At 42.7% G+C, this 15,139-nt stretch overlaps 1 protein-coding gene across 1 annotated transcript in view; it reads right to left on the bottom strand.

The window, feature by feature from the left end:
* c18h12orf56 (chromosome 18 C12orf56 homolog) overlaps positions 1-15,139 on the bottom strand; it is a 62,076-nt gene that overhangs the window by 21,695 nt on the left and 25,242 nt on the right. The window contains exons 4-9 of the mRNA XM_048607454.1: positions 14,303-14,696; positions 14,131-14,210; positions 7,962-8,106; positions 2,745-2,851; positions 1,791-1,880; positions 236-362 (exon numbers count right to left, since the gene is read on the bottom strand). Of these exons, the coding sequence (XP_048463411.1) occupies positions 236-362; positions 1,791-1,880; positions 2,745-2,851; positions 7,962-8,106; positions 14,131-14,210; positions 14,303-14,696 (943 nt within the window). The remainder of the gene's footprint in view (positions 1-235; positions 363-1,790; positions 1,881-2,744; positions 2,852-7,961; positions 8,107-14,130; positions 14,211-14,302; positions 14,697-15,139) is intronic.

The raw sequence follows: 15,139 nt of genomic DNA, 5'->3' as shown, positions 1-15,139 counted from the left end.
TCACTGTCGCCACCTACTGCTGGAGATACCATTACACAAGTCACCAAGGATATATGTTTGAAGAAGCATTTAAAGGAGATGAGATAAGGCAGAGAAGTTCCCACATTGGATTCCAGAGCTTAGTGCCAAGGAAAGTGAGGCAGAACAATTAAAATTGGGAATGCACAAAATGTCAGAATACGATCAGCGCAGCGATCTCAGGGAGTTGTAAAGCTGGACACTTACAGAGACTTACCTCGCCATCTTGAGAATCGCTTGAGATTTCAGATACGGTTGGCACGTTGCTACCACCTGCATGTGATGATATGGGAATCTGTGGGCCACTTATTAAAATCTTCAGCAAGTTCATAACAGTCATACCTCTAGTGAATGAAAATAATATTTATTATATTATTATAATATATTCAAAATAAGACTAATCTTTTGATAAATACCCATTGTCATGCGACATTCTGGAAGCTTCCTTCTATTCAAGTTTAATCTCTAACAACTGAGACAATATTGTCAAGTGATCTTTGTGCAGATGTTGGCTTTGGGTCTTCCAGCATTGGAGGAACAAAGAATAAGACCATTACCTACTAGAGTTGACAGGAGGCAGGGCAGTATCTCGGAGGATGTGCAGAATATCTCATTTATCTCAGTTCTGAGCAAGGGTCACCGGACCCGAAACAATAACTCTGATTTTTTTCTTCACAGATGCTGCCAGACCTGCTGAGCTTTTCCAGCAACTTCTATTTTTGTGTTTCATTTACACTGTCAGCGTGTTACTGAAATGATTCCACTTCTGCTCCTTTTCTTCCTCCAATGTCTGAATGACGAAGTGGGGGGGAATATAAACGTTTTGTTTGAATTCATTCAATCACAGCATATGGGCATCACAGACAAGGCCAGCACTTTTAGACAATCCCTAATCTCCCTAAAGTAAGTAGTGGTGAGCTGACTTCTTTAATGGCTACAATCTTTGGGGTGCAGGGATTTCTGCTGTGCTGTTAGGGAGGGAGTTCTAGAATTGTATCGCTGTGTGACACCGAAAGAACAGAGATACATTTCCAAGCCAGGATGGCGGGTAACTCAGAGTGGAACTGGAGGTGGGGAGGTTCCCAGATTCCTGTTGCTCTTATCCATTTAAGTGACTGAGCTCGGCGTTTGAAAGTTGCTGGTGGAGGGATTTAATTGGATTTGATTTATTATTATTTTCACATGTTCCGAGATACAGTGAAAACCAGACAAATCATACCATACATAACCACATCAGGGTAATAGAACACAATGCAGAATGTAGTGTTACAGCTACACAGAGAAAGATCAATTCTACTAAATGAAAAGTTCATTCATAAGTCTGATAACAGCAGGGAAGAAGCTGTTCTTGAATCTGTTGGTATGCGTTTTCAAACTTTCATCTGCCCGATAGAAGAGGGTGGAAAAGTGTATAACTGGGGTGGGAGAGATCTTTGATTATGTTGACTGCTTTCACAAGGCAGTGTGAAGTGTAGACAAAATCAATGGAAGGAAGGCTGGTTTGTGTGATGGACTGGACTGTGAATGTTGGATGGGGTACGGATCAAGAGGGCTGCAATGTGTGGAATCATACTGAGTGAGCCTCTTGATCAATGAGGAAGCTGCATGTAGTCATCCAGGAAAGCAGGCAAACAGCAACCACACTCCTGATTTGGGAGTGTGATAAATTTCAAATGGGAAACTCATTTTGAACATATACCTTTGTTAAACCAGTTTTCTATCTGTAAAGACACAATACCTCATTGAGTGTGAATTATTGGAGCCACACGTACCGGTTGGCATTCAGAAGAGTTAAACGTGTTGGTTCTGTTTCAGTCTCCCTGAACATGACACTTAATGTCTCTACGATCAAAATACATAACCTAAGCAGAGAAAGAAAATTCTCATTTCAGTAAATATTGGCATTTTCACCTGAACAGAATAACTCTGTCCAGTCTGTAATGAGACCCTGAGCCTCAAGATGCATGCCATAGTAATTCTCTGCTCCCCTCCCAATCAGATCTCTCTGTCCTCAGCCTCCCACACTGGTCCAGCTCAAGAAACAACACTTCACATTATGTTTGGGCAACTGCGTTCCAAAGTTTCAGATCTTAAACCCTGCCCTCACTTTCTCAGATGGCAGATGTTGATAATAAATCTTCCATTCCCAACTGCTCCCCATTAAGACACACATAACATTTTTACTTGTCTCATTACCACCTTGTTCTCCCTGGAACCATTATCCCTTTGATTTTGCTCTCCTCCTCCCTTGCTCTGCCTCTATACTTGCTTAAACCAGTGATGTCTCTAACCTTTTCCCAATTCCGATAAAAGACTTGAAACGTTAACTCTATTTCTTTCTCCACAATGAAGTCTGGCTGGCTGAATATTCTAATTTTTATTTCAGATTTCCAGCATCTGCGATATTTTGCTTTCATATTACCAGAAATTGCTTACCCAAGACATTATTTCATAGGCAGCCTGGGATCTGCAGCTGTACTTAACTTGACCTATCCCATTAAACCTATTACCAAAGTGTGAAAGTGTATTGCAATAACCTGGGTAAGCTCTCATCAGAAAACCTTACTTAATTGCAGCAAGACTTCATTATTCTGCTGTAGGTTTCCCCTGTATTCTGAGCTCTGATTTACAAATAATAGTGGTGAGATTATTATGCAGAGATGGCTTGAAGGCTGGATTGGTCTCAGATTTGGAACAGTTTAGATCTACAGCAGCTCGATACTTACTGTAGGTGACCTGCCATTTTGTGCTTGACTTGCTGGTTAATGGGATTCTCAAACTTTAGCAAGTGCTCCTGAAGTTTGCTGATAAGAAATGGATACAGGTCGTTTGACTGTGGACAAGTCAAAACAGAAGACAGTATTAAGTTAAAACCTGGAGTCCAGACAAAAAGCAGCATGCAATATATTTCAAAATGAGTTATATCTCATGGTCTCACAAGTATATTCATAGGTGGTGTAGATGGATCTTAATGTGTGAAAGAATCAAGGGTTATTGGCAGGAAAGTGGAGATGAGAATTATCAGCCACTGAATGATGGAACAGACTTGATGGGCTGAATGGCCTATTTCTGTTGCTATAGTCTTCTGGTCCAGTGTGCGCTCTTAAGCTTATGTTTGGTTATGCTTGTTATTTGAAATCACAAGCTTTCAGAATCACTGCCATTCATTTGGTGTAGTTACAACATAATTTTATTAAAGAGAGTGTTCCGTGGTTCTTACCCAGTGACACTGAAGGAACAGCAATATCTTCCCAAGTCAGGATGGCGTGTACCCAACTTGGACATGCAAGTGGTGGTGTTCCTGTGTATCTCCACCCTCATCCTTCGAGATAGTAGTGGTTGTGGGTTTGGAAAGCACTATCTATGGAGTCTTGATGAATTGTTGCAGTGCATGTTCATATGGTACACACTGCTGCTGCTGTGTGTCAATGGAGGAGAAAGTCATTTATGTGCATGGTGTTACAATATAGTGGGTTCAGGCAAGTAACTGGCATCAGTCACTCAAAGTTACTACTCAATGAAATAGGAAAATATGAACCCTTTGGAAGCTGGGAGGAACTGCGCATTGTTCACTATAAGGACTACAATGTCATGGTGAGTGAAGCATAGCGTATAACCATAGCACAGGATTTTCAATGTTGAAAGTAAAGGCAGAAAGTTTAAACTTGTAAATATTTATAAGTTGCCAACAAAAAAATAGTGTTTGATCGACGTTAGTTTTAATTAGTTTGTTAAAGTAAAAGTCTTACAACTTTATAAATCATGTTAAGTGATCCAATCAGTCAGTCACTGAAGGCTCCAATATCTTTTCATAAATCCCTGGTATCTGCTGGATTATAAAACTGTTCACCCGTTCGAGCAATTTCCTAACTCTCCTCAGACATTGCTACATTGTCTATTGACCCTGCACCATAAGAGATTGTCTGGCTATTTATGTCCTTGGTTGGTCATAGACCTTTGTTCTGTGTTTGGTGGCTGCTGTATTTGCCTAAAATTGGATGTGGAGGTGCCGGTGTTGGACTTGGGTGGACAAGGTCAGAAGTCACATGATACCAGGTTATAGACCAACAGGTTTATTTGAGCTCACAAGCTTTTGAAGCACTGCTCCTTCATCAGGTGAAGTCACTTCACCTGCAAGCTTGTGATTTCAAATAAACCTGTTGAACTATAACCTGGTGTTGTGTGACTTCTGACCTTTGCCTTAAAAAGATCATGGATTCAAGTCCCACTCCAAAGATTTCAACACAGAAATGAAGGCTGGCACTTCCAGTTGGTACTGAGGAAGTACTACACTATCAGCGGTGGTATCTTTTGAATACGGCATTAAACTAGGCCCATCTGCTTTCTCTGGCAAATGTAAAAGATCACACAGAGCTATCCTGAAGAACAGGAGTTAACGCTGGTGTCCTGACCAATTGCTGTTCCTCAATCAACATGGTAAAAGCAACAGATTTTCCGTTCATTATGGCATTGCTGTTTTATGGGAGCTTGCTATGCATAAGTTGGATGTTTTACTTCCGACGTTACAGTAATGACTATATATTGCTTTGGAACAGACTGAGATCATGACAGGTGTGATTTAAACATAAGTCTTTATCAGTAAATTCATCATAGTCTACCAGACCGCAGAACTGCTCTCTCATTAGAGAGACACAACTGATGGTGGTTTAACCTGAGGGTCACCACACCTCAGGTGAGGGGAAAGGTTGAGAAGGAGAGTCCTTCATGTTAGCTTCAGCTGGTTCAGGAATTGAACCCACGCTGTCGGGTGCCACTTTGTATTGCAAACCAGCCATTCGGATAACTGAGCAAAGGGACTGTCTTATGGAAAGAGGTTGAATAGGTTGTGCCTGTATTCATTGGAGCTTGGAAGAATGAGAGGTGACCTTATTGCAACATACAAGTTTCTCAGGGGGCTGGACAGGGGAGATGCGGAGAGGTTGTTGCCCCTTATGGGACAGTCTAGGACCAGACGGCAGATTTCCAGCATAAGGGGGTTACCATTTAAGACAGAGATGAGGAGGAATTTCTTCTCCCAGAGACAGATGAATCTGTGGAAGAATGTTGTACCACAGAGGGCTGTCGAGGTTGGGTCATTAAGAATACTCAAAGCAGGGAGATTATGCTGGAACTGTATAAAACATAGGTTATGCAGCTGCTAGAGTCTACAGTCCACATTATAGGAAGGAAGTGACTGAACTGGAGAGGGTGCACAGGAGATTTACAGGGATGTTGCCTGGGCATAAAAAGTTTTAGTTATGGAGAGATTGAATAGACCGGGTTGGTTTTCCTTGGAGCAGAGGAGATTTCGGCGGGGTATGACTGAGATTTATAAAATTATGAGGGGTAGATGGAAGGATCAGTGACCAGGGGGCATAGATTTTGAATGAATGATTTATTGTCACTTTCATTTTAAGGTAAATAATTCAGTAAATTACAATGAAAGGCTTCAACTGTTGCCACCATTTTGAACAGTTTAATAAAATAAAAGACGTAACTGAAAGTTGATCTTTGTTCTGTCTCCGCAATGAGTCCTTGGCTCTGCTCACCAACAATGCCTGTGCCGCTACCCCTCCACCGCCTCGCCACTGCCTGTGGTGGACACACCAACATTGGAGTCGCCACTCTTTAGGCACCATCTCTTCGCCGCTGGGCCCACCGATGCAGGGTCCCGCGCTGAACCCACACTCGCTGCGCCACCTCCCTCTCCCAACCAGGAGTCCTTGGCTCCGCTGCCATCTTGCCGAGAGTCCCGCTCCAGCCGCCCTCCACCAAGACATTGTCCCCCCCGCACCAGCATCCCAAAGGGTCCACTGCCGCCAATGCCGCTTTCCTTCACTGGAGGAGCTTTGCTGCCAATCCCAAATGCTGGTGGGCTGCCGTCATCCCGCGCACGGCCCGCTCTCATTGCCACCGGTTAACCCACCACAAAAGGCTTTAAAGAAAAGCGAAACAAGTGAAAGAAACAAAAGAAAGAAAGTAAGCAGAAGTAAAAAGAAAACAAAAAAAAAACAGAAAGAAAGAAAGCAGGTGAAAGGAAGCTGATGAGCCCTGGGCTCAAGCCCGCACACAGTCCTGATACTCCACTGCTGCCTTGAATACTTAAGGTAAAGGGTAGAAAGTTTAGAGGGCGTGTGATGAAAAATCTTTTCACCCAGTGGGCAAACTCACTGCCTGTGAGGATGGTTAAGGCAGAAGCCCTCATAACACTTAAGAAGTGTTTAGATGTGCACTTGCAATGCCAAGGCATGCAAGGCTATGGTAAGTACTAAAAATTGGGATTAGAATAGTTATGTAGTCGATTTTGACCAGTGTAGACTCGAGAGAGCCTTTTTCTTTATTGTAGATCTCTATAACACCAAGGCTGAGATAGACAGGTTTTTAATCAGTAAGGGAATCAAGAGAAATGGGGAAAAGGTAGGAAAATGGAGTTGAAGGTTATCAGGTCTGTCATGATCTTATTGAATGGTGGAGCTCTTCTGTTTTGTGGTCTTGTACTTCAAAGCCTGCCATTCAAATGTGTTTTGGTTGATGTCTTCCATGATGAATCAGTGAGATATAGGTTCCTGGCATAATGTTGTGTAAGAAGTGCGTCATTATTCTCAGTGTTGGTGTCTGTTGCAAAACGGTTGCAGCCACTGCTCATGGGGTGGCATGTGCCAACGCACAGGTGATGTTGCTGTTTTTCTCTATCATCAGCTTGTCTCCAATGTGAACATCAACGTTTATGATTTTTAAGAAGGAGCTGGTTAATTTATTCATATCTTGTCATAAGTCACGTAAACATTGATGATGAATGTCCCAATTTATTCATGGAGTGATAATAGGAGCCTCTTCAGGCCCTCAGTCCTGTCCTGGCTTTCTCAAAGAGCGATCCCACTGTCCTGCTCCTTCCCCGTGGTCCTGCAAAGTTTTCCAATGTCCATCTGAAAAGCTGTTCCAAATCTGTTTCTTCCACCCCCCTCAGTCAGGGCATTGCAGATAACACAGATACAGTACCTCAGGACTGAGGGCAGTGTAGGATTTTGAGTATTTCCAGAATTTGAATCAGATGGTTCAAGCAGTAGGTGGTTCAGCTCAGGGTCCATTGAGTTGGCGGGTTATAAAACGAACAAGCCAGTAACTAGCCTGAGGCCACGCTGTGCCAATGCAGCACCAAGCCAAATTGTCCACATAGGTTACTTTTTTCTTAATTTTTACCCAATTAAAATGGATACAGGAAAGGTTATAAAAGCGTCCAGTTTATGGATATTGTCAGTTTTTGGGTAACTGGATTTGAATTGAATTGCATCAGCTTTATTGTTGCATGTACTCACATGGGTACAGTGAAAAGTTTACAAATTGCCACTTATGGCGCCATCTTAGGTACAGAGGTACCTAGGTACAGATTCTTGAGTACAAATTCTTAGGGGAAAAATAAAATTAGAAAAATAAAGAAATAAAAAGTCCAGCAGTACAAACCTTCAAAAGTACAAAATCATAGTAATAAATTAGAAACATGAAGTAATAAAAAGTTCAGAATAACAGTTGTTCCATGATAATATAATCTTAAAAAAAGAGAATTTAAGGCAAAGTCCACTTAGTCCATTTAATGGCTGTGGGCTCAAGGACCCAACCCCCTGTTGGAATCCCAGGCCAGACCCACTTTGACAATCTGCCTGTAAATTGCTGCATAAAAGTAGGGTTTCTGTGCTATCTTTTGCCAATATCTTTAACTCTGTGTCCTCTGGTCACCTTTCCTTTTAACACCAGAAACAGTTTCTGTTTTGTCCCATCATCAAAAGTCTTCATGATCTTAAGCATCTTCTATTAAAAGGCGCTGGGAGTCTCTCTCAAGTTTTTGAAGGGCAGGTTGACAGGCCTGGTAAAATTAGATGAGGAAGCCCTGGCTTTATAAACAGAGATAAAGTACAAATGGCAGGAAATTACAGGGAAAGGCTTACCTTCCAAAAGAGTTTTTTAATTGTGAAGTTCCTTAGAGCTGCCGTTTTCAGCTCCTGCAGCAGGGAGAAGCTCCGCTCCAAGAGGTTGTTCCCATGGGTTAATTCCGAGCTCAGTTGGTTGAACAGTTTATTTATTTCCTCTGAACTGGCATAACACAGGTCGGGTTGGTCACAGATTGCAGAAAGCTTTCAATGTATGCCTCAAATCCAGTCACTTTAACTAGTCAACAAAGTTAACGCACTGTCATAAAGGGAGGCACAGATACAATTTTGCTATAAGGAATTTAACGGAGATATTTGAAAATTCTTTATTCTTTCATCAGACATGGCCATCACTGGCAAGGCCTGCATTTGTTGCTCATTCCTAATTCCCTTTGAAAAGCGTGACTTAATAGATTATTTCAGAGGGCAGTTAAGTGTCAACTACATTGCTGTGGGTCTTTTTTTTTTAAAAATTCAGTAATGGGATGTGGGCATCACTGGTTAGGCCAGCAATTATTGCCCATCCTAGAGGGCAGTTAAGATTTAATCACATTGCTGTGGGTCTGGAGTCACATGTAGGCCAGATTGTGAAAGGATGGCAGTTTCTTTCCCTAAAGGATATTAGTGAACCAGATGCGTTTTTCCCAACAATCGGCAACAGATTCATTCTTAATTCCAGATTTTACTTTTATTGAATTCAAATTCCACCATCTGCCGTGGCAGGATTTGAACCTGGGATTCCAGAACATTACCTGGGTCTCTGGATTAACAGTCCAGTAATAATACCATTAGGCCATTGCCTCCCTCCAAACTCCTGTTTGGAGTCATTTGTGGGCAAGATTGGATAAGGATCCTTCCCGAAAGGATGTTAATGAGCCAGATGGGTTTTTACAACGATCAATGAAAGTGGTCATCTTTTTAATATTACAGATTTATTCATTGAATTTAGATCCCACCAGCTACAATGGTCAGATTTGAACTCATGTCCCCAAGTGCCCTAGCCTGGACCTCTTGATCACTAGCGTTACCACTGCACCAACATTAGTTCCATACTTACAGCAGGCATTTCGTTGCCTTTGAAAGATCAAAATAGCTCAGTCCCCAAAACTTGACAGCTCCAATTAAAATGAATAATTTAAGCCTTATGACTGCCACCACAGCATAGTAGTAATGTCACTGGATGAGTAACATAGAGGCTAAAGCTATTATTTTGGGGGCACTGGTTCAAATCCCACCACAGAGGCTAGTGTAATGTAGATAACAGAGTGTGGAATTAAAAGTTTGTCTTGGTGATGGTGACCATCTTTCCCCTTGGTGGAAGGATCAACGACCAGAGGGCATAGATTTAAGTTAAGGGGCAGAAGGTTTAGAGGGGATGAGAGGAAATTTATTTCATCATCTTTGATAATCTGCCATCCTTACCTGGTCTAGCCTATATGTGATGCCAGACCCAGAGCTAATGTAGTTGACTCTTACCAGAGATACCCACAACTCATGAAAAGAATAAAATGATTAGAAGAGTCCCATACGGATTGAAATCTGAAAGCTAAGAATCACAGAAATGTTACAGCATAGGAGGAGACCATTCAGCCCATCGTGCCTGCAGCAGCTCTTCAAACCCGCATCATTACCTCATGCCCGCCTTCTGCTTTATTGACCATACCCTGGCACATTATTTCTATCCAAATAATCATTGGAAGCCTCTTGAATTGAACAAAATGAACCAAGTGTTTATCCCGATCCTTCTCCACTAGTTTGATTTCTGACCTAGTGCTTGTGTTACTCCTTCATTTTCCCTTTCTCTCTGACTCCACCACTTCCTCACCACCACATCCCAAGATTTCATCTCTTTAGACATTGCCTTTGATCAGCCCAAAGGCATGATGGATCTCTGCAGTTGTTGTCACCTTAGGAAAACATGGGTTAATTTCGGGTTTTACACTTAGTTACCCTGATGGAAGTTATGAAAGAGATTCAATAGACTGAGGTTGTTTCCCATGGAACAGAGGAGCCTGATAGAGGAGGGCATGTATAAAATTATGAGGTGCATTGACAGAGTAGACAGGAAGAAACTTTCCCCTTGGTGGAAGGATCAATGACCAGGGGGCATAGATTTAAGTTAAGGGGCAGAAGGTTTAGAGGGGATGAGAGGAAATTTGTTTTACTATCCAGGGGTTGGTGGGAATCTGGAACTCACTGCCTGTAAGGGTGGTAGAGGCAGAAACACTAATCACATTTAAAAAGTGTTTAGATGTGCACTTGCATTGCCAAAGCATACAAGTGCTGGAAAATGGGATTAGAATAGTTAGCTGGTTGTTTTTTGACCAGTACAGGCTCAACTGGCTTAAGGACCTTTTACCGTGCTGTAGTCTTCTATGACTCTCACTGCTCTCAAAGTCAATGCCATCATTTTGTATGGACACACTGTTTACAAATGCATTAATATATTTTGCAACCAGATCTGTGTTTAATGCACAACAATGAGAGACACAGTGAAAAATGGACAGAGGATGCTAATTTGATCATTCTGCAGCAGTGAAACTGTGCAAGGCAGCATGGTGGCTATGTTACTGGATTGGTAATCCAGACTCCTTTTCTAATGTTCTGGAGAAACGAGTTCAAATCCCAGTACGGGAGATGGTGGTGGAGTAGTAGTCACTGAATGAGTGATACAGAATCCCAGCTAAATGTTCTGCTAACATGGATTCGAATCCCACAATGGTGAACTTCATACAGGTCTGGAATTAAAATTTTAGCCTAATGGTGACAGAATTACAGATACAGTTAACACAATCACTGTTACGGTACATAGAGGCCATTCAGCCCATCATGGCTGCACCTGTTCTGTCACCCAGGGAGTTTTAAGTTACTCATGGATAGGAATAGCAGCAATCCTCGGGTGAAGGTGTTAAATTGGAGGAAAGCAAACTACAACAATATTAGGCAGGAACTGGAGAATGTTGATTGGAAGCAGCTGTTTGAGGATAAATTCACATTGGACACGTGGGAGTATTTGAAAAAGAGTTCAGGAGCAGCACGTTCCAGCAAAAATGAAGGATAGGTATTGGGCAAGTTACATGAACCTTGAATGACCAGGGATGTTACCACCTTGGTCAAAAAAAAAAGCATAAGTAAGGTCTAGGAGGATGGGAACTGCCAAAGCCATCGAAGTATATAAGGAAAGTAGGAAAGAACTTAAACAAGGAATTAGAAGGGCTAAAAGGGGCCATGGAAAGTCATTAGCAAACAGGATTAAGGAGAATCCCAAGACTTTTTATATATATATAAAAGGCAAAAGGGTAGCCAGGGAAAGGGTTGGCTCACTCAAGGACAAAGGAGGGAATCTATGTGTGAAGCCAGAGGAGGTAGGTGAGGTCCCAAATGAATACTTTGTGTCAGTATTCACCAAAGAGAAGGAATTGGTAGAGGATGATCTCAGGGAAGGGAGAGTCGAGTTTCTAAGCCAAGTTTCAATTAAAAAGGAAGAGGTATTGTGCATCTTAAAAAGTATGAAGTTAGATAAGTCCCCGGGTCCTAATGGGATCTATCCCAGAATATCGAGGGAGGCAATTAAACAAATTGCTGGAGCATTGACAGACATATTTATATCCTCTTTGGCCACAGGTGAAGTCCCAGAGGACTGGAGAATAGCCAATGTTATCCCATTGTTTAAGAAGGGTAAAAGGGATAATCCAGGAAATTATAGGCCTGTGAGCCTCACTTCGGTGGTAGGGAAATTATTGTAAAAGATTCTTAGGGACAAGATCTATACATATTTAGAAGCAAATTGACTTATTAGTGATAGATAGCATGGTTTTGTGTGGGGGAGGTCATGCCTCACTAACTTGATTGAGTTTTTTGAGGGGATGACAAAGATTATTGATGAGGGAAAAGTGGTTGATGTTGTCTACATGGACTTCAGTAAAGTCCCTCATGGCAGACTGATACAAAAGGTGAAGTCACATGGCATCAGGGTGAGCTGGGAAGATGGACGCAGAACTGGCTTAGTCATGGGAAACAGGGTAGCGGTGGAAGGATGCTTTTCGGGTTGGAGGGTTGTGACTAGTGATATTCCACAGGGATCAGTGCTGGGATCTCTATAGTTCGTGATTTACATAAATTATTTGGAAGAAAACATAGCTGGTCTAATTAGTAAGTTTACAGACGATACAAAGATTGGTGGAGTTGCTGATAGTGAGGAGGACTGTCAGAGGATTCAGCAGGATATAGAACAGTTGGAGGCAAGGGCAGAAAAATGGCAGATGGCGTTTAATCTGGATAAATGTGAGGTGATGCATTTTGGAAGGTCAAGTACAGGTGGAAATGAAACAGTGAATGGTAGAACCCTTACGAGTATTGATATGCAGAGGGATCTGGGTGTGCAGGTCCACAGATCACTGAAGGTGGCAGCGCAGGTAGATAAGGCAGTAAAAAAGGCCTATGGCATGCTTGCTTTCATTGGAAGGGGCATTGACTATAAGGATAGACAAGTTATGGTGCAGCTTTATAGAACTTTAGGTAGGTCACACCTGGAATATTGCACACAGTTCTGGTCACTACACTACCAGAAGGATGTGGATGCTTTGGAGAGGGTACAGAAAAGGTTTACCAGGATGTTGCCTGGTATGGGGAATTTTAGCCATGAAGAAAGATTGGATAGACTGGATATGTTCTCACTGGAATGCAGGAGACTGAGGGGTGACCTGATAGAAATTTATACGGTTATGAATGGCATGGATAGAGTGGAAAATATGAGGCTTTTTCACAGGGTGGAATGGTCAATTAATAGGTGACAAGTCCAAGGAGCAAGGGAGGAAGTTTAAAAGAGATGTGCAAGACAAGTTTTTCACACACGAGTGGCGAGTGCCTGGAACACGCCAGAAGAGGTGGTAGAAGCAGATACAATAGCAGCTTTCAAGAAGTACCTGGACAAATACATGAATAGGAAGGGAATAGAGGGATACGGATCCTGTAAGTGAGGACAGTTTTAATATGGAAGGGCAAAATGTGTTGGCGCAGGCTTGGAGGGCCGAAGGGCCTGTTCCTGTGCTAGGTTGTGCTTTGTTTTAGTGCCAATCTCCTGCCTTTTCCCCATATCACTGCATCCAATTTCTATCCAAATAGTCATTTAATGCCTGTCTTGATTGCTTCAAATTGAACTTGCCTTCACCATATTTCAAGGCAGTGTATTCCATACCCCAACTACTCACTGTGAGAAAAAATTGACAATTGTTTTAAAAAAAACTTTTCCGTTCATTCAGGCCCTTTAGTCAAATCTACCATCCTTACTGAGCCTGGCCTACATGTGGCTCTCGACCCGCAGCAATGAGGTTGACTCAACTGCCGTCTGGGCAATTAGAGATGGACAATAACCACCAATGGCTACATTTCATAAAACAAAACACACAACTGCTAGAGAAATCCAAAGTCAGTAGGATCTGAAATAAAATGTCAGTCTCATTCATAATAAGGATGAAACCGCTGGATTGTTGTAGATCTCTTTCAGCACTTCAAGGGAGGGAATCCTTCATCCTCATAGAATCCCTACCATCTGGAAGTGGGCCGAATGGCCCATTAAGTACACTGACCGTCCAAAGAGCATCCCACCCAGACCTTGTTCCCTTGCATTTCCCATGACTAATCTACCTAACCCACACATCCCTAGACACTTTGGGCAATTTAGCATGGCCAGTCCACTTCATTTGCACATCTTTGGACTGTGGGAGGAAACCTGGAGGTAATCTAAACAGACATGGGGAGAATGTACAAACTTCAAACAGACTCACCAATGCTAGAATGGAATCTGGATTCCTGGTGTTGTGAGGCAGCAGGGCTAACCACTGAGCCACCATGCCGTCCTGGTTGATTTGGTCTGGCCGATATGTGCTGCCTGATCTATACCCACTGAAACAGCCCAACAAGTCTTCTTGAGGGTAAACGCAGAGGAAGCAATAAATGCTGACCCCAACCAAGGATGTTCACATCCCAGGGCAAAAAAAAATCTGGGGAAAAGAAACAAACGTGCTGATGGAGGGGTCCTGGTTAAACCGTTAACTCCTCTTTCAGATGCTGACCAACACGGCTGTGCATTTCCAGCATCTTTGGGCATTGTTTCAGATCACGAAGCATGTTTTGTTTCACTCTTGCAAACTCAAGAAATGGAGGAGAGGGCTCGGGCAGGAGATACCTGTGAGTTTTTGGGCCTCGAGGAGGAGAGAAAGGCGCCGTCACTCTCGCGTAAGCTGGATCCTGCAGGAGTGTCGACTGCTGCAGAGAACATATAAACAAAACGAAATATTAACAAAGCCGAGCGAGAAGCACAGGCAGCAACATAAACGTGCATCCTTGTTTGTACTTACTATCATATAATTATTCCACGCACTTTTTAAATGGAGAAATATGAGAGAGGTCATAGAAATAATGTAGAGGTTAAGCTCGGACTCTTTCGGCTTGACTTGTTCAGTCATTCCCTTGTCTGGTTCAGGGGTTATGTCAGGTCGAGGTTCCTTCATGTTCCAGTGCCAGGGGTAAGGACTGGCTGCCAACTGCTCCGTTGATACCGAGCTGTAAGCAGTTGCTGTTGTTGCATTTTCTTTTGGAGGGACTGGTAATGGTCGGGCAATTGGAGGCGTTGGTACAGACCTCTCCACGTTGCGTCGGTCAGATAGTTTCAGATTTTTCAAGGCAGAAGTTGGGAAGGAGGCAGCGTGCCTCAGCGTGGAGTGCGGCTCCCCGGACTCTGCTGCGTTCCCCCTGGATGTGAGAAACAGGTACGTCAAATTAGAATGAGTCTCCGCTGCATGGGGCCACTCAGCCCCTCAATCCTGTTCCCCCATTCATGGCTGATTTGTATCTCAACTCTACTCACCCATCTCTGCTCCATTTCCCTTTGGGCTAACAAACAAAAATGTCAGTTTTGACATTTTCAAACATCTCAATAGGTCTTTTAGTAAGAGGAAGAGAATCTTAGTCTTCTGTTACTCCCTGTTGAAGCAGTGCCTCCTGATCTCGCCCCTAAATGGCTTAACTTAACTTGACTTGTCCTTTAAATAAAATCAAAGTACTGCAGGTGCTGGGAATCTGAAACAAAGGCAGAGAGAATGCCGGAGAAATTCAGCAGGTCTGGCAGAGAGAAACAGAGTTAATGTTTCAAGTCCAGGATGACTTTTCTTCAGAACCGAATTGTATTAAGGGCG

Source organism: Rhincodon typus, chromosome 18 (assembly GCF_021869965.1).
Source record: "Rhincodon typus isolate 14 chromosome 18, sRhiTyp1.1, whole genome shotgun sequence".
Taxonomy (NCBI): Eukaryota; Metazoa; Chordata; class Chondrichthyes; order Orectolobiformes; family Rhincodontidae; genus Rhincodon; species Rhincodon typus.
Note: the sequence above shows the minus strand (reverse complement) of the source record. Positions and strands in the feature narration are given on the sequence as shown.